Below are 26,177 nucleotides of genomic sequence, written 5' to 3'. Positions count from 1 at the left end.
AGGAGTGACTCCATCTTCATTTTCCAAGTGCCATAGTTAGTGCCATTGAGCTTTTCAACTCCATCTAAATGCAAACTATGTAGACTAGGTGTCATTTCCACCTTTAAATAAACAAGGCAATGAATGGGAATTTTCACACAAGCAAGTCTCACATTAGGTAAGATTCTAAAGGAACCTACCCCAATATCATGAGAAAAATATGGATGATTAAAAGGCTCGATTCAAAAGAATATGGAAGCTACTATCTTATGTAATTATCTTATATGGCAAAATAATAATCTAGTAATGAATAACCTGGTTTGGCAGTATGACGACATTAGGAACTTCGTCTTTACTCGCGCTCGCATTAGCCACACCCGATGTTCCAATGGTAGTGGCAACTCCCGCAACCTCGGGCACTCCCATATCATTGGCAATACCCGTTGCTTGACCGGTTGTGTAGGCTTAAGAGAAGCTTGTATGGTTTGAAACAAGCTCCTAGACAATTATATAAAAAGTTTGATGCCTTCATGCTTTCACATGGGTTTAAAAGAAGCAATGCAAATCACTACTTATATATAAAGAAGACTGATGATAGATACCTTATAATACTTGTACTTTATGTGGATGATATGCTTATTGCTAGTAAGCATAAAAGCCAAGCTAATGCATTGAAAAGACAGCTGAATTCAGTCTTTTCAATAAAGGACTTGGGTACAACTGAACACATTTTGGGCATGCATGTGACGAGAAATAGAGAGCAGCAGCTCTTGTTTCTCTCACAAGAAAAGTACATCAGCAAAGTGCCTGATCATTTTTCTATGGCAGATGCTAAGCCACTTGGTGTTCCTTTACCACATACCTTAAGCTTAGCAAAGCAAATTGCCCAAAAGATGATAAGCCAACCAGCTCTATGAAGGGTGTTTCTTATGCTTCAGCTTGTGGTTCACTCATGTATGCTATGGTTGCCACTAGACCTGACATTGCTCATGCAGTGGGGGTTGTGAGCAGGTTTATGTCAAATCCTCGCAAAGCACATTGGGAAGCAGTGAAATGCATCTTATGATACCTTTATGGCACACAAAGAAAATGTATTTGCTATGGAAAGGGCACGTTAGATCTACAAGGATATTGTGATGCAAACATGGCAAGTGACTTGGATACTCGCAAGTCTAATAGCGGGTACATATTTACCTTGACTAGTAGGGCAGTTTCTTAGTGCTCTAGATTGCAAAAAATAGTAGCACTTTCTACCATTGAGGTTGAATATATTTCAGCCACTAAAGCTTCGAAAGAAGTTGTTTGGCCTGGTCGTTTAGTCAAGGATTTTGGGCTGCCCACCAAAACACGTGTACTTGGATGTGATAGCCAGAGTGTTATATGCCTAGCTAAAAATGCCATGTTTCATGCACGTACCAAACATATTGATGTGCAGTATCACTTTATCATATAGGTTTTGGATGATGGTCTAGTCACACTGACTAAGATATAATCATAGGATAACCCTGCAAAAGTTTTCACTAAAAGTCTTGCAAAAGCTCCACATGAGCATTGCATTTGACTAGTGGGAGTTGGTTAAAGGTTCACTTCGGACCTTTAAGTGAGAGGTTGTTGGGTGTAAAGGCCATTATACTACTCCGGAGTGTATGTTACTTTACACATGTGAACACACCCTTGCGGATGTAAGTATACCATACCCTAAGTATAAATACATTCTTTTATTCTTTATGTGTACCACACTGGTACACACCTATCCCTCGACTCTTCACTCTCACTATTGCTCACTCAATAAATGCACACACCTTGATTCATGTGCATATCCTAAGTGCTTCCTCTCGCACTCTTCATCAAGAGTATCCTTAGATAAGTGGACAGTGGAATCAAGAAGCATAGCCATAGGCCGTGTCTGATCTGTGCAATCCTGTTTCATCAACTAAAAAGCATGCTTCTACTATGACACAAAAATACTATCCTTCAAACGAACTAGCTCCATCCCCAAAAATAAGACAACTAACCAAGGTCAATCATCCCAAATGTAGCACTAAGTTGAGCCTTAATTTCCACTATGACAGTAGAATCTGAGCTAGTGATAAGTAAATCATCTACATATAGAAGAATATAGTTGACCCCCTCTAAAGTGATACGAACATATAAGTTTAGGTCATAAGGGGTAGAATGATATCCGTGAGAATTAAAAAACTCATCCATCCTCTAGAACCAAGACTAGAGTGCTTGTTTCAACCCATAAAGAGCTTTTCACAAACAAAAAACATTATCTTTCCAATCAACAAAAGAAATCCAGATGACTACTCCACATAGACTTTCTCCTCTCGATAACCATTCGGAAAGGCACTTTTGACATCCATCTAGTAGATTGGCCAACCATAGTGAACAACTAGCACAACCAACAAACAAAAATATATCAACTACACATAGGAGCAAAGCTCTCTTCATAGTCAATAGCTTGCTTATGTTGAAACCCTTGCACTACAAGGTGACCTTGTACTTGTCTAAAGTCCCATCAGCTTTTAGCTTAGTCCTAAAAATGCACTTCTGTCCCAATGACTTTCTTGTGACTTGAACGATCTACCAAGGTCCAAATCCTCTCATCATTGGGGTACCGAAGTGCCTCCTGCCAACTTTCAGGCTCAGAATACACGATATACTCTACTATAAACAACGACACAAATGAAGCATGAGAAGCGAGCCATCTGATCGAAGGATCCCTAAATCCCACATTGTCTACTAGTAGCAATGAGATAGCATGTCTCACGAAGGGGACCTAGGGGCTGAAGAATCGATAAAACGGTCAAGATCAAGCAGCAATCCTTACTCAAAAGACACCATCTCCAATGGTATATCTTGAGAAACTCGCTCAAAGTCCGGTGCAAAAGATTGCATAATGCCCCTCTCTTCAAAAACGGTATCTCTTTATACGATCACCTTGTTTATCCAAGGATCAAACAAACAATAGGAGTTCAATTTATGGGTTTAGAGTGAATTTTTTCTTTTGCCTCCAAGGAATATCCTTAAAAAATAAGATCAGCTTAGGCAATGAGCTTTCCTAACTTATTGTTAGAAGTGTATGTGTATGCACTACACTCCTAACAATAAGATCAATTTATGGGTGTAGAGTGAATTTTTTCTTTTGCCTCCAAGGAATATCCTTAAAAAATAAGATCAGCTTAGGCAATGAGCTTTCCTAGCTTATTGTTAGGAGTGTATGTGTATGCACTACACTCAAAGACTCTAAAGTGGAAAACTACAAGCCAAGATCCAAAGAATGCTTGATACGGAATCATTTGAGAGACCGCCGTAGTAGGGCACTAATTGAGGTTGTGCACCGAAGTGCTAACAACTTCGACCCCCAAAGGAAATTAGGGAGCTCTACTACGAATAGCATAGAGCATGCCATGTTCATGCTTGTCGGATTCCTACCCTCTATGACTCCATTCTGAGGAGGAAAGTGGATAGAGGTGAGTTGGCAAGAAATGCCATGCTCCTGTAGAAACTCCGTGAACCCATGGGAGATAAACTCACCACCACTATCACTCCTCATGCAACCAACACAACAACCAATTTGGTTATGTACCAACAACACCCATCTAGAATAGTAGATGAATGCGTCATATTTATACTTTAAGAAGTACACCCACATGTATCCAAAGAAATTGTCCACTATCAAAAAGAAGTACAACATGCTATTCAAGGCAGCAGTGGATGTCGGCCTGCAAAGATCAACATGGATCAATCTTAGGGACACCTCAATGCGACATGTGGACTGTTGAGGAAATGGAGTATGGTGTAACGTATTGTTTCCCTAACTAATAGGCTTTATAAACATCTCTAGATAGTTTTAAACCTGGAAGGCCCTCAACCATCTATAGGTGAGACGACTCATAAAAAGAGCCGTATCCGAGATGCTCCAAGCAGAAATGCCAAAGACGTTCATTGCTCGTAGACTCTCGTGTGGTAGCAAATGCCTAGAGCTTTGAGCCCTTAGCTACCGGCTCGAAAAGAAATTGGGTAATGTGGTAAAGATCACTAAGCCGTGCCTCTCCACAAGAAATCACCAAACCAATCTAAGAGTCAAGGACCTTAGCTAGACTCGCTATAAAGAAAATTGCTCGCCCTAAGCGACAAAGCTACTGAACAGATAACAAGTTCATCCCAAGTTGAGGGGGATATGGTAGACATTTGGACCTTGGTCAATGGCAAAACTGATGCAACCATGATTCTGAATCTTGACCAAGGAGTTATTCCCCACACCCGTAGCCGCAGGGACTCTAATGAGAAAAATGTCCTGGATAGGGGTCATGTGATGTGTAGCTCCATTATTAACAATCCAAACACAAGAAGAAGTGCTCAGTTGCAAAGAGAGAGCCTTTGCAATCACCTCATTGAGAGGTAACTCACAGAATGTGAGCCTTTGCAAACCAATCAAACAAGCATTAAAGCATTGAGAACAAGTAGCTAACACTCAAATTCATAGAAAGTCAACATGGTAGACTGTGAAATCACATATTGCACAAAATGAAAGTATTTCCTCGGCAATTTGTTTAGAAACAAAATGAGTTGGTCATCAAAGAACTTGGGAGCCCCCTTGGTAGAAAACTCAGTGAGAAGTCGTTGAACCTCAACCAACTTGACCTTAAGATAATCCCATTCAATGATTTTGAAATTGTGAAATTCATGGTCAAGTGTGATACAATGGATCCTATCCCAAGCCCCATAGCGGTCGATCAAGTGTGCCCATCGCTCAAATGCCAGGTCAAAGTGTTGTAACTGTGATATTTGATTCTTTCTTGTTAGAGGTCGTGCACAAGTTTCTAAAATGTAGGCATTTCTAAAACATAGGCGTTTTTGAAACAAAGAAAACATCTGAACTGAAAATTTATTCTTGAAATTTACAATCAACACAATTTTGCATGTTAGGTCAAATCATTCTTTTTGGCCTATTAAAAGATGGCCTATAGGCACATGGATTTGAAGTTTAGTAACAGCTTTCATAATTCCTATGACATGTCACATGGTCTATAGATTTGTTTCATGTCCTTTAGAGAGATGGATTAATATTGCTATTTTTTATGATTATAGCCCATATGTTTGAGCAATTTTTAAACTATAGTAATATTGTTTCTTTTATATTCCTGAATTGGGACAATGACCCATGGAATATGTGTACGATGTATGTAAATTGTTGGTTTATTGATTGTTTACTTAGATTTTCTATACGATGCTAATATAATGCTCAATATGTGTTTTGTTGTGGTCCACGGGACTTGAAGTATATTTATATGTAAATTAAATTTCAATAATTTCATCTTGAATGAAACCCATGTCTTACATTTTACGAAACTTGTATGAAACCTTTGAAACTCATTTCATACCTCCTATTTTTTTGAAACCCTTGGGAACTATGTTGTCAACATAGCTCTTTGGTCTTCCTAGCTCTATGAGCCAAGATCAGCTCCAACTCCTCATCTATGATGGAATAGTGATGCATATCTCCAACATAGTAAAAAGGATCTCAAATCATGTCAGAACCTTATGGAGTTGGTAGTGGATGCTACTCCTTCTTAGGTCTCATCATAGGCTCATTCGAGGACCAAGAGGTGTAGAAGCATTAGAATTCATCGGTCCTAATGTATTTCCTAGCTTTTGCAAAGAGCTTTTAGGTCAAGGTCTAGGTTTCTTCGAAGAGTACATAGCTCTAATATCATATAAAGAAATACCCTAATACAAACTCAAATACAATCGTAAGACAAAGCACAAACTAATAATAGAACAAAGGGTTAGGGTAACTTAGAGACAATGAACACAGAGACTAATGAAATGAATGAATTTGAACAGTATACAATACTCAATGCAACAGACACACTATGCAATGAATGACTACTGACCCCCAAATTCCCGTGTCTCAAGGACTAGGGTAGAGAGTATGAGATGGAGAGTGTGCTGTACTCCTAATGAATCCCAAAACACACAAGGCAACCTCCAAAGAAGTTTGGTAGCAATAAATGCAGCAGTGGATACTAGATCAGTGTCAAGACAAGCAGAGGCAGAGCAAAAAATTGCAAACGCAGCCAGCAATGATGATGTGACAGGCAGCAATGGACCCATAACAACAAAAAGCAATTGACTGATAATGTGGCAAACTGGGACAGCAGTAGAAACAATAACATACAGGCTGGGTGGGCTGGTTGGCAGCTGCAAACTGCAAATGCAGCAGTTTCTGCATACACACCAGCTGGCAACAACAGAAGACAGGCTTGATAGTAGTCACCTGATCAGAAATCAAACTAGGGCTGGAAACAGCAGCATACTGCAGTAGAATGCTGGACAGCAAGCACCAGTTGATAGGCAGCAATGGTGGACAACTCTAGCTGAGATCTCCTCCACCAATGGGGTGTGGACACCAAAGCTCTAGCACTTGCAAATTGTTAGCCTGTCACTTTTAGTGTTGTCAGTTTGTCATCTCCTAGTAGTGAACTCTTTTCAAAGTTTGACAAAGACATTGGAGCTCTGGCATTTTAGTGTGCATTTCTTGAGTTTTGTGAGTATTTTCAGCATTTCCCAACATGTGCCACCCTATCAGACATTGTTCTATCCCTCCCTGATTTTATTGCCATGTTAGCTATTTTTTCCAGCATTTTATATCCTGCGACAGTCAGCCAACTAGCAACTGGACGGTCAGCATCAAGTCGGCCAATTTGGCCCATTTGCTGCTATACATAGCAGACTGGCTGGCCAAGGCAAATAATCTTCCTATGCAAGCTGCTCCTCCAACTCTGGGCACACTCCTCTGTCTCCAATGCTATGACTGTTGTCATCATTTCAAGCTAGATCTAGTGCCCTCACTAATGCCTCGGGCTGCATGCAAGGACTGATCAATCCATCTATTTGTATTCAGCATTTGTTTTAGTCAATGCAAATATATCTTCCTTCATCTTCCTGTTGTCTTCTTTTCTCTACATTCGAGTTCCTTCTTCAATTGTGCACTCTCACATGGTATCATCGCCTAAAGATAAATCACAAAGGAGACTTTCATCGTAAAGGTGACCCTGAACTGCCAACAGCCCTTCTAGCCAGGCGACTTTAGGTTTTTAGAAAGATGTGTGTAAGTACAAGTGCTAAGGGTGTGTTCACAGCCGAGCACATTTAAAGGCACGAGGGCCTTAATTCCCAACATTTCTCATAAGGCTCGATCTATAGGCCTAAAGATGCCTTACATGGCTCCCGCTATACAAGTGCTCGTGCTTCCTTCTCTGCCCAAAGAAGACAAGTTAGATGGTTCCAACTATTCTCTATGGTCGTGTAAGGTGGAGTGCATTCTCAACACCTTTGACCTTTGGGAGTTTCTTTCTCCTTGTTCCCTAGCCATGGAAGACCCCACACGTGGGTCATTGATGGATCATGCAACCCTTTGGGATTGGCTCAACTCTCGAGGCTGATCCTTCCTCTTTATGAGTGTATAGGATTCTGTCTTGATGCATGTTCACAAATTGAAGACTATAACAAAGGTGTGGAAGAAGCTTGCGTCTCTTACCATCAAAAGACCTTTGCCCATAGGATCTCCTTGGAGAAGAAGCTTCGGATGCTCGATGTTGATGACTCTCCTTCTATGAAGAATCACATCAACAAACTAGAGGATGTGCAAGACGAGCTTGCGTCTCTTGGGAGGATGACATCTTCAGAGGATATGGCCAAGGTTCTATTGACTCAGCTACCATCTTCTAAGTATGATGTCTTCTACGCCAACCTTCTGACTTCAAGGACCCGAGACACTCTTCTTTGGAAGGAGCTTTCACCACTTGACTTGAAGCATAACGAGTGTCTCAGAGAGATAGCGACTAGTGGATCCAGCTCCACAAAGGCTTCTACTGCATGTTCTAGGGGCAGGAAGAATAAGGAAAAGCCACAAGCTAAGAAACAGGAGAATAAGAAGGATGATTCCAAGGATAACAAGAAGAAGCCCAAGTGCCCACACTATGGGAAGGGCACTCATCCTGAGGAGAAGTGCTAGCAGAAGTAACCCCCATTTGAAGCCTAAGGAAGGAAGGGTCTAAGGATTTGAAGGCTACACCCACTACCCTTGAGTCGGTCTTCGTACACTAGTTTGAGGTGAAGGATGCAGCTCTTGCTTATTCTTCTGAGTAGAAGCCTTGGCTCGTGGATAGTCGGGCCTCTTTCCACATGACTTACCGCCAAGATTGGCTTCAGGATATATGATCCAGGTGGGGATCCCCTGGGCCCAATCGACATTCTTATTCGGCCAAAGTCCTCTATGCACAAAATTTAGGCTTTAACCTTATTCTTGTTTATGGTCTTATATAGCTAGGTACCCGAGTCTTCTTTACCCAAGATGCAATTACAGTAGAGGATGCATCTTCAGGAGTTGCTCTTTGGACAGGTCACAAGAGAGTGGACTCTACACACACACAAACCTTGCTACACAATCTTCACACGAGACTACTTTGGCATGCTCGTTATGGGAATTTGAATCTTACTGCTCTTCAGCGGGCTTCGAGGCGGAAGATGGTTGAAGGACTTCCGAATTTTCCTCTCATTCACAGAGTATGCCCTGCTGCTTGAGGGGCAACCAACATAGGCAACCTCACCCACAAGTTGCTACTCAGAGGACTTCTACACCTCTTGAGTTGGTTCACACCGGACCTTTGTGGATCTATGGGCACGGCCTCCCTTGGGAAGGCCAGTTACCTATTGTTGATTGTTGACGACTTAGTCATTATGTGTGACCCTATTTCTTGGAGTACAAAAGCGAGGCGTATTCCCATTTTTGTGAGTGGAAGGTATTTGCAAAGAAGCAAACATCCTTCAAAGTTCACACTATTCGAGCTGATCATGGTAGCAAGTTTTGTTCTAAGCTATTTTCTGAGTTTTGTTGGGATCATGGTATTTGGGTGGAGTATTTCCATCCAAACATACCTTCTGAAAATGGTGTGGTGAAGCATGCCAATCGGAACATGTCTATGATTGAATCTCATTATGGATAGCACATAGAATCAATTCAAAATTGCTTGAGATCGTGCTTGAAATCTTCCCTACCCATGAAACGCTTGTTTCATTGTTGTCATTTGATTCCTAAAACTCACCATCTTGATTTGATTGATTCATTGATGTGTCATAAGAAAAAGTATCCAAGTTGGTAAGTTGGAAGAACTTGTAATGCAATGAGTCACTGCAAAAGGGTAAAATCCCTATCCTTGTTTCATGCTCGCACGAAGCACATCGAGGTTCAATATCACTATGTTCGAGAGCAAACCATGGATTTCAAGTTAGCAATGGCCTATTGTTCTACTGAGAACAATGCATCGGATCTCTTCGTGAAGCCTTTGCCCAAGGCTTCTATGCTTCATCACATGAGATTGTTGGGTCTACAAACACTCCCAAGATCTAACATGGGGTGTTAGCCTGTCACTTTTAGTGCTATTAGTCTATCATTTCCCGATTGTGAGCTCCTATCATAGTCTAATGGAGACATGGAAGCTCCGGAGCGAAACACAGTCCTTTAGGCTAACGAGGAAAGGAGTTGATTTGTGAAGGGAGCAAAATGCAGTCCTTCGAGCAATGGACTGTCACAAATGACATTGGAAGATGAAGGATCACATTACATGGGACGAAGTGCCTTGAGAGCTACTGGAGATGAAGGATATGCTGAAATCTCTTTGGGATGATGGCTAATAGTCAAAGTGCTGGTGGGCAGTCCTTTAGGGGTGAAGAAAACACAAATGCCCATATATCTCATGTAGGGCTGATAAGGAGAATCTAACTTCTTGTTGTTGCAAACAGCCTGAAACTGTTGCAAATGAAGCCTCCATAAAGTGACTGATGGCTGAGAATTGTCGCTTGGGTGTTGGGGTTGCACCAAGAGCTGGAAACACACAATAATGATGAAGATGATTTGCTATGCCAGCCTATGGAGGAGTGAAACCAGCATATGCAGCAATGGAAAGGATAAAGAACAGAGCACTAGGCTGTGTGGACTCAAAGCGCAGCAATCTAGAGTATCCAGAGCTGATGGCGATGTGAAGAATGCCTCCAAAATGAGATCACATGCTGCTATGGCATCACGGTTAGCTAGACAATACCACAAACTAAGATGTTTGCTAGGGTAGGGGTGTGGACAACAGTGGTAGAGGGCCAAGGCTAAAGATGTGATCAGGAAAAGATGAAAAATGAATGAGAGAAAGTGTGTAGTGAAGATGGATGAATGCCCATGCCCTAGTTATAGGCACATGAGTCATTGAACTATTTAGGATGTCTCCCTAACCATCTTGGGTGGCACCCAGAAACTAATAAATGATACAAATAAAGCTTTTTTTGGGACTCTAAATGGAAACTAAAGTAGAAATTAATGGAATACAATGCACTTAGTGACTTTGATTGCTCAACAGTGCTCAATCACTTAGTATCTTGGTCATTGAATTCTAGCCCTCACCAATGAATCCACTCCTTCCACGTGGCTGTCCATCCTCTCCCACAGCTGCTGCCACCTTCTCCAACACTTGGCACCCTAATTCTAACCACCACCCAAACCTTTGGAGGAGTCATTCTACTATGTTTTGCTATCTCCTACTGACACCAACACTCTATTCGCACATTCTATGTTTTCTTAGTGCAAACCCTAGCATATCTTAACATTGATGATGAAGGATGAGATATCTTTAAAAATGTTTTGGTATGCTCTCGAAAGTTGAACCAAGCTTTCCAAATCAAGGCTCAAAGTGTATGACACACACAATAACACAATATAATGAATTCTCAAAGAGAGAGGGATGTATATGTTGAGAATTAGGCAATCACACCCAATGTAAACCCTTTGTATGGAGCAATTGGCCTAAGGATATGCAGGCTTGCTCAATCCCATAAGCATAGTGGTGGAAAGTGCTACCTATCCTAAAGCTATAAAGCATTGTACTTACCTATCATTTGAATGCAATGTCATTGTACTTTGTCCTTTCACTCAAGTGTCTTTGTCATTGTCTACATACACAAGATTGTCTTTATGAGTCCAAGCTTCAATCTTGAAACCTAATTCACTTGTGTAACAAGTCATTTGTAATGTCTATGTCTTCATAAGTCTTATCTACATACTACATCTGCCATAGCCATGCTCTAGATCCATGCATCTCAACATGGTGTCAGAGCCATGGTGAGCATGGCTAAGCTCATCAAACTCTTCCTTCAGCTCCTCTCAATCTCTGGTCAACTCATGAGTTCATTTCTCACTCCAACTCCACTCTTTCCTTCATGGCAGCCATAGCCAGCCTACATCTACCCTTCTTGGAGCTCTCATATCTCTTCATACAAGCCAAATCTCTTCAAGCTTCCTTCTGGAGATTTGTTCCCTTGCTTCCAAAGCTTCTCTGTGGCACTTCGATTGCTGACATTGGTGGTCTACAACTCCAGCACTGCGTGAATTTGAAGTCACTATGTGTTTTGCGCTTGTTTCCATCTGTACACTCATTCTCTCTTTGTGCAATGCAATCTTCCCCAAGTTCATAGGGCTTTTAAAGCCTATTATCCAAGCTATCTCCAGCTCAAATATTTTTTCAAATGGTCCACTCTATGGGCTACAATCAGCAAAAACCAATCAGTCAAAAACCCTAATCTCAGTCCACCATGGCCATTTCACTTTAAGCTCATCTTTCACTTCACTTTCACACTTTTTCCAACTCAAGAGACCTACTCCCACTTTGATTCACTGATTTACTCAGTTCACAGCAAAAATTTGGCCATCAAATCAACAAGGAGGGAAAGATTGAAGAAACAACAAGAAGATTCAAGCTCAACAAGCATAGTGTCTATTGACACTCATCCAATGACTCTTGCCACTTGTATCCTTTGACACAATCAGTCCATTTACTGATCTGATTTGAGAATTTTGGTGCTGATTCGCTGCTGTTCCAACCACTCCAACATGGGCAAAGACTCTCTAACATGTCGCTTCAAAGAAGTCGGGTCATATCTGGCAAACCTACATAAAGCTTATCCTGATGAAGAAGGGCCTATAGGACATCACTAATGGACAAGAGAAGCAGCCCTGGGATGCTACCCTTGCAACAATCTCACAAAAGAATGACGACAAGGCTCAAGGCATCATAAAACTTGAGTTAGATGATAGCTATATCCATCATGTGGATGCCTATGACACATCCCATGACAATTGGGATAGATTGGATACATTGTTTGGTGCCCAATCAAAGTCCTCAAAGTATTGTCTATTAATTGAATTTTTCAGACTAGACATGAAGCCTAATACATCCTTGGTATCTCATCTAAACTACATGGAAAGTCTTCTAACCCAGCTTGCAAGAATAAATGTGAAAATGAATGAAGATATTTGTATTGGTGTCTTCTTAAAAAGTTTGCCTCCAAATCATAATAATGTTTCAACCACTTTAATCAATATGCCAAACCCTAAGTTGGTTGACATTAAGGCCTCCTTGTTAGAAAAAGAAAAGAAAATTAAAGATAAAGAAGAAACTACAAAAGATGAACAACTATTGTATGTTAGTAACAAGAACAAAGGCAAAAAGGACCAGCTAATTTATGACTTCTGCAAAAGGATCAGACATACAAAGAAGTTCTTTCATGCCAGAAAGAGGTCTCAAAAGGCCTACCTTACAACTGTGAAGAAAGAAGAAGACCATGGAGCAAAAGACAAAGAAGAAGAAGAAGAAGAAAAAGAAAAAGACCATCAAGAGCAAAAGGACAAGCCTCACCAATCCTTCTATTCCCAGTTTTCTGATAGACTTTTTTTAAGCCTTGTATAACCTTGCCCTAATACTTTTGTCATAAGCTTTGTAAGCTCCTCATGTAACTTGGCACTACAACCTCTACACACTTTGTGAAGCCCCCATTACAACCTATGGATGTCCACCATGTTTTTGGTAACCACACTTAGCTTTTTCTACAATAGCCTCTAGATGATTACCATGTTTGTGGTGTGCACACATTTTACAAGTGGCTGCTCACTAAAACCTCTATACACTTTGTGCCTTTCTGGTTGTGATTGAGGAGCGGTGTTAAGAATTAGGCAATCACAACCAATGTAACCCCTTTGTATGGAGCAATTGGGGCTAAGGATATCCAAGCTTGCTCAATCCCATAGGTACAGTGGTGGAAAGTGTTAGAAGATAGGCGTAGGAACCCATTGTAAGCAAGGGTGTATAAGGGCAAATCTGTGTGAATAGCCTTAGGGGCAAGGGAAACCCTAAACCTAGCTTGACAGAGGCTATATAAACAATCTATGGGTCACTATGATGTGTGGAAGAGTGTACCCAAGTTCTACTTATAAGCAACTTAGTAGACAAGATATTGTTCTTGTACTTTGAGCTCTCTTCTCCCTCTTGTGCACACATTCCAATGTTGCAACTCTACTTCTCCACATAGTATCAAAGCCTCCTCTGATCCCTTCAGCTTCCTCAAACCTCAACTCCACTAAGTGTACAAAAAAAACTCCATCTTTCATCCTTCTTCTTCACCTCCATAGCCTGTTCTTTGAACCCCCTGACCTTGGTGGACTTGCTGCATGCAAAGGAGGACATTTCAGCCCTTGCCATCTTCTACAAACCTTCTCTCCACCTCAGGGCACAGCTGCCTGGCACTTCAAAACGCGACATTGGGCGGCAATGAGCACGGCATTGCGTTCTATGTCAGAACAGCGCAGTTTTGGACAGGCAGGCACTTCGTACAGTAGCGCAGCCTGTGGGAGGCGCAATGATGGCAGCCACCATAGGGCTTTTGTAGCCCCCCTAGTGGGCCATTTCCCCCTAAGAGGCCTCTGAGAAATTCGACCTCTATTGGCTGCTAGAAGCCAAACCCTAACTGACAATTTCCTTGCAACCATAGCCAGGAAGCTTCAAGCTTCTTCAACTTTCAAATTTCTCAATATTTGGTCTTAACAGTGATTTTAATCACTGAGTTAACTCCTTTTGAGTCAATTACTAATCTGGGAACCTAATCTCAGAGGTTAATGCACTTGAAAAGCCGTCATCAAGCTTATCAAGACCGACATTTACCATCTCTAGATGAGTGCTTGTAAGCACTAAGGCACATTGCTTAATCATCATTGCTGCTAACACTTACACAATCTGAATGTTTTCATCAAGAAATTAATACAATTAAGTACCTTGCTTCAAGTTGTAAGGCTATGTGTACAATTAGAAACACATAGACCATCATACACTAGAATTGTATTGCATATCTTAAAGTGATTTTTCCTTAAGTACATTGGTCAATGAAATTAGAGGGATGAGTGTCAATGTACTCTCCTTGGAATCATCAGCAACAAGCATTGAAATCATAGACCGTCCTTGTCCAACACAAGGGTCATCCACTCAGCCATACCACAAGGAGGAGCTCGAAGTCCAGTCTAGATTCAGATCATTGAAGCCTAAAAAGACCATTAAACCTCGGAAAAAGATTGCTCATAAGAAAGGACCACCAAAGTCATATTTTGAAATATTACATATGTATGATTTTCAGCCTTTCTCCTCATTACAACTTTGATATCAAGTATTTGATTTGCTTCCGCATTTAGTGGCAAGCTTGTAAGGGACTAGACACTGCCCTTGTTCTAGCAAGTGGTAAGACCTTCCCAATGGCCACAACATATGCTGATGTCCGTCCTCAAATTCGAAAATTTGATGGCAAAGATTTCCACCCATGGCAAGTACTTATCTAGTACAAGATGATGGAGAGAGGATATTCGCCTCTCATTCAAGGCACTAGAGCTGTAAACTCTGCAAATTTGGTTGATATAGAGGATGACCAATGTGCCCAGGCAATCATCATGTTACACTTAGATGAGTCATTGATTCATCATGTTGATCAACTAAATACTGCTAAAGAAAAATGGGATGAGCTTGAAAAGCTCTATGGAGCCACTGGTAAAAATACTAAAATCTTCCTTAAAATTGAATTATTTAGCTTGGAATATAGATCAAAGAAAACTTGGGAAAATTCATCTCTCACATGAAGGGACTTATGGCACAGCTTACCTCAGTACAAGCTCCAATACATGAAGAAGATGCTATTGCTATTCTCCTAAAAGCTTTTAAAAAGGTGTTTCCTACCCTTGTAACTACTCTTACCAACATTCCAGATCCTACATTGGCAAGTATCATCCAATCCTGTTTGGATGAAAAAAAGAGGAACCATAAAGAAGGCAACACCAGTCAGGCATCTTCAACTTCCCGTGATCAAGTATTGGTGCATACAGTTCTCACTAGATGCTCTTTCTGTAAGAAAAAAGGACATCTTGTAAACAACTGTTGGAAGAAGTATCCCGAGAAAATGAAATGTAACAAATGCAAGAAGACAGGCATATCACTAGTTAATGGGGGGACATCTTACATGCTTTGTAATCCAATGCCACCCTGGCATTGAGGGGGGGTGTTAGAAGATGGGCATAGGAACCCATTGTAAGCAAGGGTGTATGAGAGCAGATGGGTGTGAATAGCCTTAGGGGCAGGGAAAACCCTAACCCTAGCTTGGCAAAGGCTATATAAACAGCCTATGGGTCACTATCATGTGTGGGAGAGTGTACCCAAGTTGTACTTGTAAGCAGCTTAGTAAACAAGATATTGTACTTGTACTTTGAGCTCTCTTCTCCCTCTTATGCACACATTCCAATGCTGCAACTCTGCTTCTCCACAAAAAGTGCTACCTATCCTAAAGCTATAAAGCATTGTACTTGCCTATCATTTGAATGTAATATCATTGTACTTTGTCCTTTTACTCAAGTATCTTTGTCATTGTCTACATACACAAGATGGTCTTTATGAGTCCAAGCTTCAATCTTGGAACCTAAAACATATGTACAAGTCACTTGTAATGTCTATGTCTTCATGAGTCTTGTCTACGTATCTCATCCGCCATAGCCATGCTCTAGATCCATACATCTCAACAATATAGAATAATGAGAATGTATAAGAGAGTCTCTAGCCTTTGTGTCTCAAGGAACATGGCTAGGGGTGAGCTGATGAAAAAGTCAAGGACAGCCACCAGCAACACAGAAAAAGAAGAGCAGCAACAGGCCATAGGCATCAAAATGCAAGGTCGAGATGGCCTCAACAAGCAACAACACATTCCACAGAGCAGCATCTCTGATCAGTAGCAGCATGAACAGCAACAAGTTCTCTTTGGAAATGAAAAAGATGATGGCAATGGTGACAGGCTACAGCGAGAAGTTGTTCTGAGGGCAGTGCTGAAAATGCAGCAAAAGGATGGGGAATGACTTGTAGGGCACAATGATGGCAATGCAATGTCTAAATGATGGATGAAGTAGTGTCTGAGCACAATTGACCTTGTATAGGGCATTTTGAGCCATTTTCCCTACCAAACTTTTAAAAACACCTGTTTTCTTATGAAATAATTATTTCAGGGGCGTTTTTGGGGTTTAATTGAGCCAAATTTTACCCTACAGTTTTACAAAGCACAAGGGGGTTCATAGTATTCATCTAATTCAGACAACTCCTCTCTTTTTCCAAAGCCTATGGCTGTATTTTAAGACTTGTATCCAGTGTGAGATTTACTTGGTAAGAAGACTTGTGATACAAATCTTGTGAAGCTTTGAGTGTGACTGAACATTTGCTCAAACTTTGGGTACAAATCTAGTAATACTCTGGATTGAAAGCTTGTAGGACTAAGAGTACCAAGCTTGTAGGATCTGTGGTACAATGTCACAACCTTGTAACAGTATGCAATGCAAAAGACTTGGGCAATGTAAACCTTGATGAAATGTAAGAACTTATGAATCTTGTCATCTTTATGGTGGTTTAAAATGCTAATGGTGGTTAAAAATGTTCATTCTGCATTACAAGGCTCCAATGAAGTTAGTGACAATTGCTCCCTTTGATGAAGCTCTGCATTTACTAATCCGCAGCAATCCTATATCTTAGATGTTGTTTGCGACATTGTCGAATTGCTTCACATAAAGATCACACAAACACAAGCTTGTGGACGTTAATCTCAATGAATAGCAGCTTTCGTCACAAATGTACATGGATGAAAACAGCCTTCATGAAAGATCGAAAGCTAAACATTGAATTTCCAAATGGAAAGATCTTGAAAACTAGCCCATTCCACATGAGAACGAGTACCTGATGATGATTCACCCTACGATAGTCTGCCACCTCTTTCTTTGAAAGAATTAGCAGTGATTTTTTCTTTCCAATGAGAAAAATCTAGGAAAAGCTCGCAGGGCTTTTTTATGTTTAATTTGGAGAACCTGATTTCTGTGGACATTTATATCCATTATCACCAGATAATGCAGTACCTTGACTGGCAGATGTCTTGCGAGGAGCGTACTGCCATAGACGGCCTTGTGTCGAGATGGACTTCATGAGGGATGATTCGACGTGCTGCATTGCCAATGTCGGGTGAGGGGACGAGGAGGCGTCCTGATGATGCTGATGACGACGATGATTATGAGGATGGGGATGCCCATCCAGATGCGGAGGCGGCTGAGGCTGATGATCCTGCTTATGCTGATGCCGTTGCCGAGAAAGCCTAGCGCTGAGGAGGTCATGAAGGGACCAAGGCTTCGAGAAGTAGGTCTCATGGCTCGAAGCCTCTCTCGCGGCAGCCCCGCCATGCCACCTGGAGAACAAGACCATCTGCCAGTACACAAGAGAATCATAGCGACATGGAGAAGAAGAAGTGAAGAAGAGAGACACACGCAGACTGGCACAAGCGCACAGAGAGAGAGAGAGAGAGAAAGAGAGAGAGAATGTACGTGTCCTTGCTTGAGCAGAGCTGGCGGCTTCATTGTCACTGAGGTTCACTGGCACCTTCAAATGCACTACCTACATGAACACGAGTAAATCCTAGGGGGCTTATGCCGCTCTTGACGAAGTCTTTTGACGTGTTGACGTGTGTATGAGGCCTTACGTCCATACTCCTAATCTAGAGCTGCCAAACCCATGATGCATTGGGCATTCGAAGGCTTCCTATGGTATCTTGTGAGAATATTGGGCGAATATGCTAGTTAGACACGTGTCAATCTCGTCGAGCTCCAATGAACCAGAGGAAATTCCTTCATTTGAAGGTGAGAAATCAAAATTGCAAGCTTCATCTGGCTACTACTTGTCAACAACCTATTCGACCATAATTGTCCATGCATATTTCAATTGGTGTTTGTAGAAGTAGTTTTTCTGTAAGTCTATAACACATGTGCCCCTAGAGTAACATGTAATGGAGTTTTCTAAAAGTATAACAAGATGAGGAAAGATGTCGTCTCATCCAATGCCTATGAACTTCCTAAGGAATGCAAAACATTCCATTAAGAGACTTTTCGTGAGCAAATCTATTGGATTTTAGTCAGTTGAGATATTGACAAGGTTAACAAACATGTCCTCAATGACCTCTCTGATGAAGTGGTAACACAACTCAATGTGTTTCATCTTCCCATGGAAGACCGGATTCTTGGCTTCTAACTAGATAACATTCATAGAATCCGAATGCAGTCTACCACCAAATGGCCTAACTAGAGAGCCTCCTTACAAGCCTCAGTGGCCACAACATACTTAGCCTCGGTAGTAGAGAGGGCCGTGCATTTTTGTACCCTGGACATCCAGGAAATAACACCTTCAACAAAGGTAAAGACATAGCTAGAGGTGGACTTCCTACTGTCTGCATGTCTTGTATAATCAGAGCCGGTGTATCCCACGACTCCTGTATCCTAACCACCATAACATATGCACATAGATGTTGTGTCCTTTAGGTACCTCATGATACCTTTCACGGCATCCCAATATCGTTTGCTAGTTGTAGCCATATTGTGTGCCACAACTTCCACTGCAAATGTTGTGTACATCCTGACAAAGCATCACTCAACTATGAAGCATCCACCAAAGAAGATGCTGCCAAGATAAGATCATCACATACATTAGGCTACACCACATTAATCTCCTCAATCTTGACACTAGACTTGCTAGGCACAATGTTGCAATCATCATTCTTTTCATGCATTTTACTCTTTTCCTTTTCTGTGCACTTGTCTTTATGCATTCTATGGCACTGTGACTGAATATGACTTGCTTTCCTACAATAATGACAAGTAAGACCTGACTTACAACCATGGGACTTACTGCAAGATTGTCCATATGTCCTAAACTAAGACCTATTAAAGTCTCTGCCACGGCCATTTCCATCTTGCCAGGCTCTCATAGTCAATACATGTGATGTACAAGAAGCATCCATATTCTTTTTATTCACCTCTTCTATCAAGAGGGCACTCTCAACATCCTGCAATTTTAGTTCATCCTTAGCACCTAGAGTCAAATGAAAAGTGTCCCATGACTCAAGTAGAGTACCAAGTAGAAATAAGGATGCAAAGTATCCTTAAACTCAATCTTCTACAAAGCTAAATGGATGATGATAGAGTGAAACTCATTCAAGTGTGCAAACATAGAAGTCCCTTCCTTCATGCAAAGGTCCATCAACTATTTTGGCCAATACATTTGAGGGGCAAGACTATGCTTATCATAAAGATTCTTCATATGTGTCCAAAGCTTATAAGCCATTTGATTTTTAGTTACAACATTGTAGTGAACCTACTTAGAAAGTGATAAAAGGATTGTGAGGCTTACATAGCTCATCCAGTCCATCCCAATCCTTTCTACAATGTTATTGGGTTCGGCACCCTCATTTTTGAGTGGTCTAAACAATTTATGCACTAAAGCCTGCCATATATGGGTATTCCAATAGCTGTAATTGGTCCCATCTAGTTTCTTAAGATTGAAGATAGCACTGTCATGAGAATCATTAGCCATAATGAGACCAAGCAAGTACACATAAGGGCAAAATGTGCTACTATAATACCTTGCAAATCAGCCCTAGAACCACTACTAAATCAAGCAAGAGACAATAGATACTACCAAAGGAATGAGCTATCTATAAACTATAGGCAAGTAACTGTTAACTCCAAGTGACTGCCCTCAAATAGAATGCATAAAACCAAAATGACAAGTTGTTGTAATAAACTATAGCAATATGCCAACAACCAACTATGAACAACCAAGAAGGAAGAAGCCATGAACAACGGGCACTGAAGATTGTCACAACTGTAGTGTGTCAGTAACCATACATACAATAGGCATAGAGGTCATGCATAGGGTAGGCCTCAAGGGTAAATGAAGAGAATTGCCAAACAAATGCATAACCCAGTAAGCAAAGCTCAATACATAACCCAAAAGCATGTAAATACCATTGACAACACCCTAACATATATAGGTACTGAGTCAAGCCAAGAGATCAAATCAGCCCATGATAGGGTAATTGCATCCAATACATATCAAGAAAGCATGTACATGCCACAATGAGTTCCACTGCCTCATTGTAAATAAGCTCAAGCTCAACTACACAAATCAAATGCTCTGTCGTACATCCAAGTGTCAATGTGGCTCAATGCACAAAGCCGAATAGTTTCCATTGAAGCAAAAGTCAAATGCATGAAGCTCAAAATGTAATGCTAATGACATCCATACATCCAAAATCCATATAGCATACATTTGGAAGTATAAAACCTAATATGTGCTTCAAGCTCGAAACTGCATAGCCTATCGAAGCAACCAAGGCATGCAACCACGCTCAAGATGCACGTTGCCCAACTCAAAATCAAAGCTCAAGAGCATCCAAGAGCATATAGCATACATCCAAATTTATGAAACAGAATATGTGCTTCAAGCTTGGAACTACATAGCCCATTGGAGCAACCAGGCTCAACATGAATGTTGCCTAGCTCAAAATCAAAGCTCAAGAGCATCCAAGAGCATATTTTTGTATATAGACCTATGCTAAGTATCAGTACAGTTGTATGAAGCACTCAAATGACATCTAAGAGCAATAGGAATTTAGTGTTCCCCTTGTTGTCCATTGTATTACATCAATGAAATCTCTGCTAAAACTAAGCCAATGCAAGCTCAATCAAAGCCCAAAAGCATTCTAAGACATGTATCAAGCATTCCCAAGTATCAAGCTAACATTCGAGAATCAATACCAAGCCCTAGAAGCATCAAATGACAAGCGACATATACTTTTCCCAAATAAATGACATTAAGCCTTATTATTACATCAATGAAATCTCTAAGAAAATTGAGCCAAATGTATACTCAAATCAGTCCCACCAAAAAGCATCCAAGACAATGTCATGACATCCCTTGAGCATCGGGGTACCATATGAACACAAGTAGACATAAACGAGAGCTCCAAACTCTAAGAGTATGCAGAAATTCATGTTGATTTTTGGCGCCTGTTTTGTTGATATCTTTGCTAGTCATGCTGCTCCTCACTAAGCCCCGCACGGGCAATGACAAATAAAGTTTCTTTGACCCTTGGAGTAAGGTTCAATGGTTGGGAACAACTAGGGAAGAAGCGCGAGCAAGATTCATACCTCGGGAAGAAGAGGGATTAACTACCATGGAACCTTCAAGTTGAAGCTTTTTCTCATGCTGAAGCAAATTGAAGGAAAGAGCTTCTCAATACCGGTGCAATGGCTCTAATACTAGTTGAAGGGAGTGAAAGCTTGAGTAGTCACATTGATAAAGCTTCTCTAGCATGGATGTGCTAAAAGGGGTGAATACAATTGAGACCTCTCACCCTTATATATACCAAGAATTAGGGCTAGGGTGTGCATTTTGCATTTAGGGATTGCGCCCCTTTTGTGTTTAGGGTTTGCGCCCCTTTTGTGTTTAGGGTTTGCACCCCTTTTGTGTTTTGTGTTTAGGGTTTTCATAACTGTGAATTAGGGTTTGCACCCTCTGTTGGGTATCCTACCCACAGTGGACTCTAGGTTTGAAGCATGCTTCAACCTTAGCCTAAATGCAACCACAGGAGATAAATACAATGTGCACAAGAGTGAGCCGCCTGGCTCTCACAAAGTAATACAACCATGATAATGTGGTGATGTCCATAATCCAAAATAGTAGATGACACTTGCGCTTTTTGCAGCCTTCTCAAAATACCATTAACAAATGGAAAAGCTTCTCAATGCCGGTGCAATGGCTCTAATACTAGTTGAAGGGAATGAGCCTGGAGTGGAAGCACACGAGCGAAAGCAAGAGCTATGGTGCAAGGAGCAAGAGCAAGAGAGAGAGAGAGACATGAGATGTGGGAGCTCCAACAGTCACAATGTGTGACTGACCTTCCCTTTAATCAAATATCATTGAAAGAATAAAGAATGAAGTGACAATGATGGGCACTTGCCACTTGTAGTGTATATGAGCGTGGATATTATCAATGTAGTAATACATGGGCAGCTAGGCACATGTGTCTTTACCCCCGACAATTTGAATTAAAACATTAAAAACATGCCTAAGTAGAGAAATAGTAAATTATGCAATAGAGAGGTGAGTGCATGAAAACAAAATCAAGTGCTTATGTTGCTTGATTTGATAGGCATCTCAACCATAAGAAATGACATATGTTCAAAAATGTTTATATATATGAAGAGATAGAACCTACTTTCCTTGCCCAAAATTCTTAAGATAAATCAACCATTACCATTGTTTCAAAGTTGCATGAAGAAGTAAATGTTCTTCTGTTTATGTATATATAAAGCACACATACACACTTTATATATATATATATATATATATATATATATATATATATATATATATATATATATATATATATATATGTATGTATATATAATGTGTGTGTTTGTGTGTGTGTGTGGTTCGGATTATGTCTCACAAATGTTCTAAAACATTCATTTTTCTTATGTACCCCATGATTGGCAACATGGAGGTGCCATGTGCAAACAAGATAGTAAGTGTTAAGTTGTTCAATGGCTATTTGTCCCAAAAAAAGCTTTTCATTGTGGCCCCAAAACACATACTCACCATGCATGCTTGTTTATTATGGGAAGTAGGCTTCCCTTTTCACCAATAACGAGTCTCCTCAAGTTTGTTCCATGGATTATGCATTAGTGGATCCTAAATCATCTCCTAAGGTTTTTGGGGTCAGTACATCAATTGTAATCTAAAATATAACAAGGTAGAGTTGTTGTGACACTCTTTGATTGATTTCCTCTAATTGGGACAGGATTTGATGAGTATTTACAAGTTGACAAACACTATAAATAGGCAATAAAACCTAGCATCATTATATTTTTTTCATTCGGGTTTGTTTTGGCTTCCATTTGTAGTACTCCCAATACTACGTAGGCTATTTCATCCTTTTGTGCATAACTTTTAATAGTAATGAACTCTACAAGTAAGAATAGTTTCCTTTACATTGCACTACATATGTTGGTTTTGTGCATATTTTTCTTTGTATAGGTAATTGTTGCATCAAGTACAATCAATGGCCATGGCTGACAATAATAATGTATTCCGTGTGTTGGTTGTTGGGATGAAACCAACTATCCATTGTGGATTTATATGATAAGTCATGTATTGGTTGCAAAGGGGCTTTAAAACATCTTGCATGGAATGGGAAAATGTCATTGTAGTGTTTCTAAAGCTACATGTACAATAGAAATTATACCAACAAGTCTTTTTGTAAATGTTGCAAGTTCTAGTTCTACTTCAATTAATGTTAGAGCACCACCACCTACTCTCAAGTATATTAGTTGTTTAGAAATGAAAAGGCCAATGATTTGATTGCATTGTTTGTAAAACACATTGTGATTCCACGTGTTCACTCATGTAAGAGAGCTAAGGATGCTTGGAATATACTTGCATGTTTGTATCAAGGAAGAAGTGATGCCCATGTTGCTTACCTATATAAGCAATTAGATAGTAAACATATGCATGAATGTGACTCCATGGATAGTTTTTTGAAAAGGATAAAAGATCTTAAGGATCATTTGATTGCTATAGATGAGATTTTGCCAAGAATTCTACTTGCACCAACTATTCTCAACGAGTGTCTTTTTTTGGTGAGCTTGCTAAGCAAGCTTTTTCACCATGGAAGTAAGTAAGCGAGCTTTTAGGCAACTAACTCCAAGCCAATGCCAATTAAATGGTATTCATATTGGTGTAATGGTCTATCATGGTTTTCTTTGAAAGTTTAAATTATGTAGTTCATACGTTTATGAATCGCCTAAGGGTTTAAATACAAGCATGCATCATGTAAAATCAAACATATTTAATTTCTTTATATAAGCTTTATGATTATATTTGTAAGTTTCCACTTAAAGGTGTATTGATTTATGATCTCCTTACTCCAACATGCCAAGGGTAAGATTAGCCTTGGATGGCCATTGTAAGGACATAAGCCATTGTAAGGTCAAATCACATCCATTATAAAAAACTAAATTTTCAAAAATGTAGGATTATTAGATAGCCAACATCGTATACTATATAGGAGTGTGTGTGTGTGGTAAACTAATGTATTTATGCTACACCATATTCATGTATATAGATTCAAACATTACAATATTTGTGCATAATAATTATATAAGAGAGGTTAGAAAATGGTGCAAATTCATGTATAGATATGCAAAATATAACATGTTTGCACACACACACACACACACACACACACACACACGCATGCACACACACATGCACGCACGCATGCACACACACGCACACGCACACGCACATACACACGCACACGCACACGCATACACACGCGTGCACGCGCGCACGCACACGCACACGCGTGCGTGCGCGCACACACACACACACACACACACACACACACACACACACACACACACACACACAGAGCAATACATTTATAAATAGGTAGAAATAGTTAGCCATCCCTATATACATATGTATATAAAGATGCATATATACAAAGTTACATCGATGTTGTGGTACAACCCTATACCTCTTACATGTGCCTTGGTTTGGCTTCAAGAATAAGGTCTCACTCTACAATGATGTGTTGTCTAGACATGGCCAATGTCATGTTTTAGACTAAAAGACTAGTAAACATATGTTATTAGCAAAAAACATCTTAGTGATGGTCAAGAATGGAAGCACCTTTATAGTGGCATCTAACAATGAATTTTCCAAGCCCATGACAAGTTGCATGTATGGTGTATGATGTAGTGGCAAAAACTCTCACACTTGAGGAACCATCAAACTTGCAAGGGAATAGAAAAATAGATAGGGGGTGGGTCAAAGGTATATATGATATTACACACCAACTATTCTTTGTTGACCTTGAATGCATCCATCCTAGTTCTACATTGTATGACTCTTTTTCCTTGGCTTAGAATTATTTTGCAGCTTATCTAGCTCCCATGTTGGACTTTTAGCATGCCCCACAATGAATTAGTATGCTCACACTGCATCACTCATTATAATAATTTGAGGATGCCTACCAAACCATGCTTTGATTGATGTAAACAATGGAGTGAAAGCTCACTTGAAATAACAATATGCCAAAGAAGCTTGCATGAGCAAGCTCACACAAAAAAAAAAATCCCATGTTCTCAATGGTATTCCCAGAGTTTTACATCTACTCTTTGTTTGATGATGAAAGATAATCCAAATGTTTTGTTTTTTGATGACGTAGTTTGCATTTTGTTACAAGAAGAATAATCTTAACAAAATAGTGAAAGGTAGAGCCCAAGTGGAAGCAAACAAGTAGAAGCAAGAGTTATGGCAGATAGATAGATAGATAGATAGATAGATAGATAGATAGATAGAGAGAGAGAGAGAGAGAGAGAGAGAGAGAGAGAGAGAGAGAGAGAGAGAGAGAGAGAGAGAGAGAGTATGGAAACTCCAACAATCACAATATGTAATTGGTCTTCTTTTATTCAATAATCACAGAAAGAATAAAGAATAAAGTGGTAGTAATGGGTGCTTGCCACTTGTTATAGTGTCTAGATGTGCAGCCACAATGTGCAAAGTAAATAATACAAGGCAATGTAGGCACACGTGCCTTTATCTCCAACAACCTCCCACTTAAAGGTGAATGTACCTCTACTGAGGAGAGAATAAGAAAAAATTGACAAAGTAAAAATGTACATAAAGTACAATGTGGAGTAGACCTCATCTCATCCTGTGTCCATCATCTTTCTAAGGAAGGTAAAATGTTTTGCTCAAAGACTTTTAGTGAGTACCTCGTTAGTCGAGATCTTAACAAGCTCAACATACTTGTCCTCTACCACCTTCCTAATGAAGTGATAGCACACCTCAATGTGCTTTCTCTTTGCAAATGGAAGACCAGATTCTTGGCCAATTGAATAGCATTCATAT

At 40.2% G+C, this 26,177-nt stretch overlaps 1 protein-coding gene across 3 annotated transcripts in view; it reads right to left on the bottom strand.

Moving 5' to 3' along the window:
• Positions 1-17,919, bottom strand: part of LOC148019883 (carbon catabolite repressor protein 4 homolog 5-like) — a 64,729-nt gene extending 46,810 nt beyond the window's left edge. For all 3 annotated transcript variants that reach the window (XR_015694882.1, XR_015694883.1, XM_087700079.1), the window contains exons 1-2: positions 17,747-17,919; positions 17,288-17,627 (exon numbers count right to left, since the gene is read on the bottom strand). Coding sequence is in view for 1 of the 3 variants with exons in the window: in XM_087700079.1 (XP_087556205.1) it covers positions 17,288-17,627; positions 17,747-17,779 (373 nt within the window). In the remaining 2 variants the exon portion in view is untranslated. The remainder of the gene's footprint in view (positions 1-17,287; positions 17,628-17,746) is intronic.
• Between the last annotated feature and the right edge of the window lie 8,258 nt (positions 17,920-26,177).

The sequence above is a fragment of the Lygodium microphyllum genome, chromosome 19, assembly GCF_053477565.2.
Source record: "Lygodium microphyllum isolate KBCC chromosome 19, Lygodium_microphyllum_v1.1.10, whole genome shotgun sequence".
Taxonomy (NCBI): domain Eukaryota; kingdom Viridiplantae; phylum Streptophyta; class Polypodiopsida; order Schizaeales; family Lygodiaceae; genus Lygodium; species Lygodium microphyllum.
The sequence above is the reverse complement of the archived record's forward strand: the minus strand, read 5'-3'. Positions and strand labels throughout refer to the sequence as shown.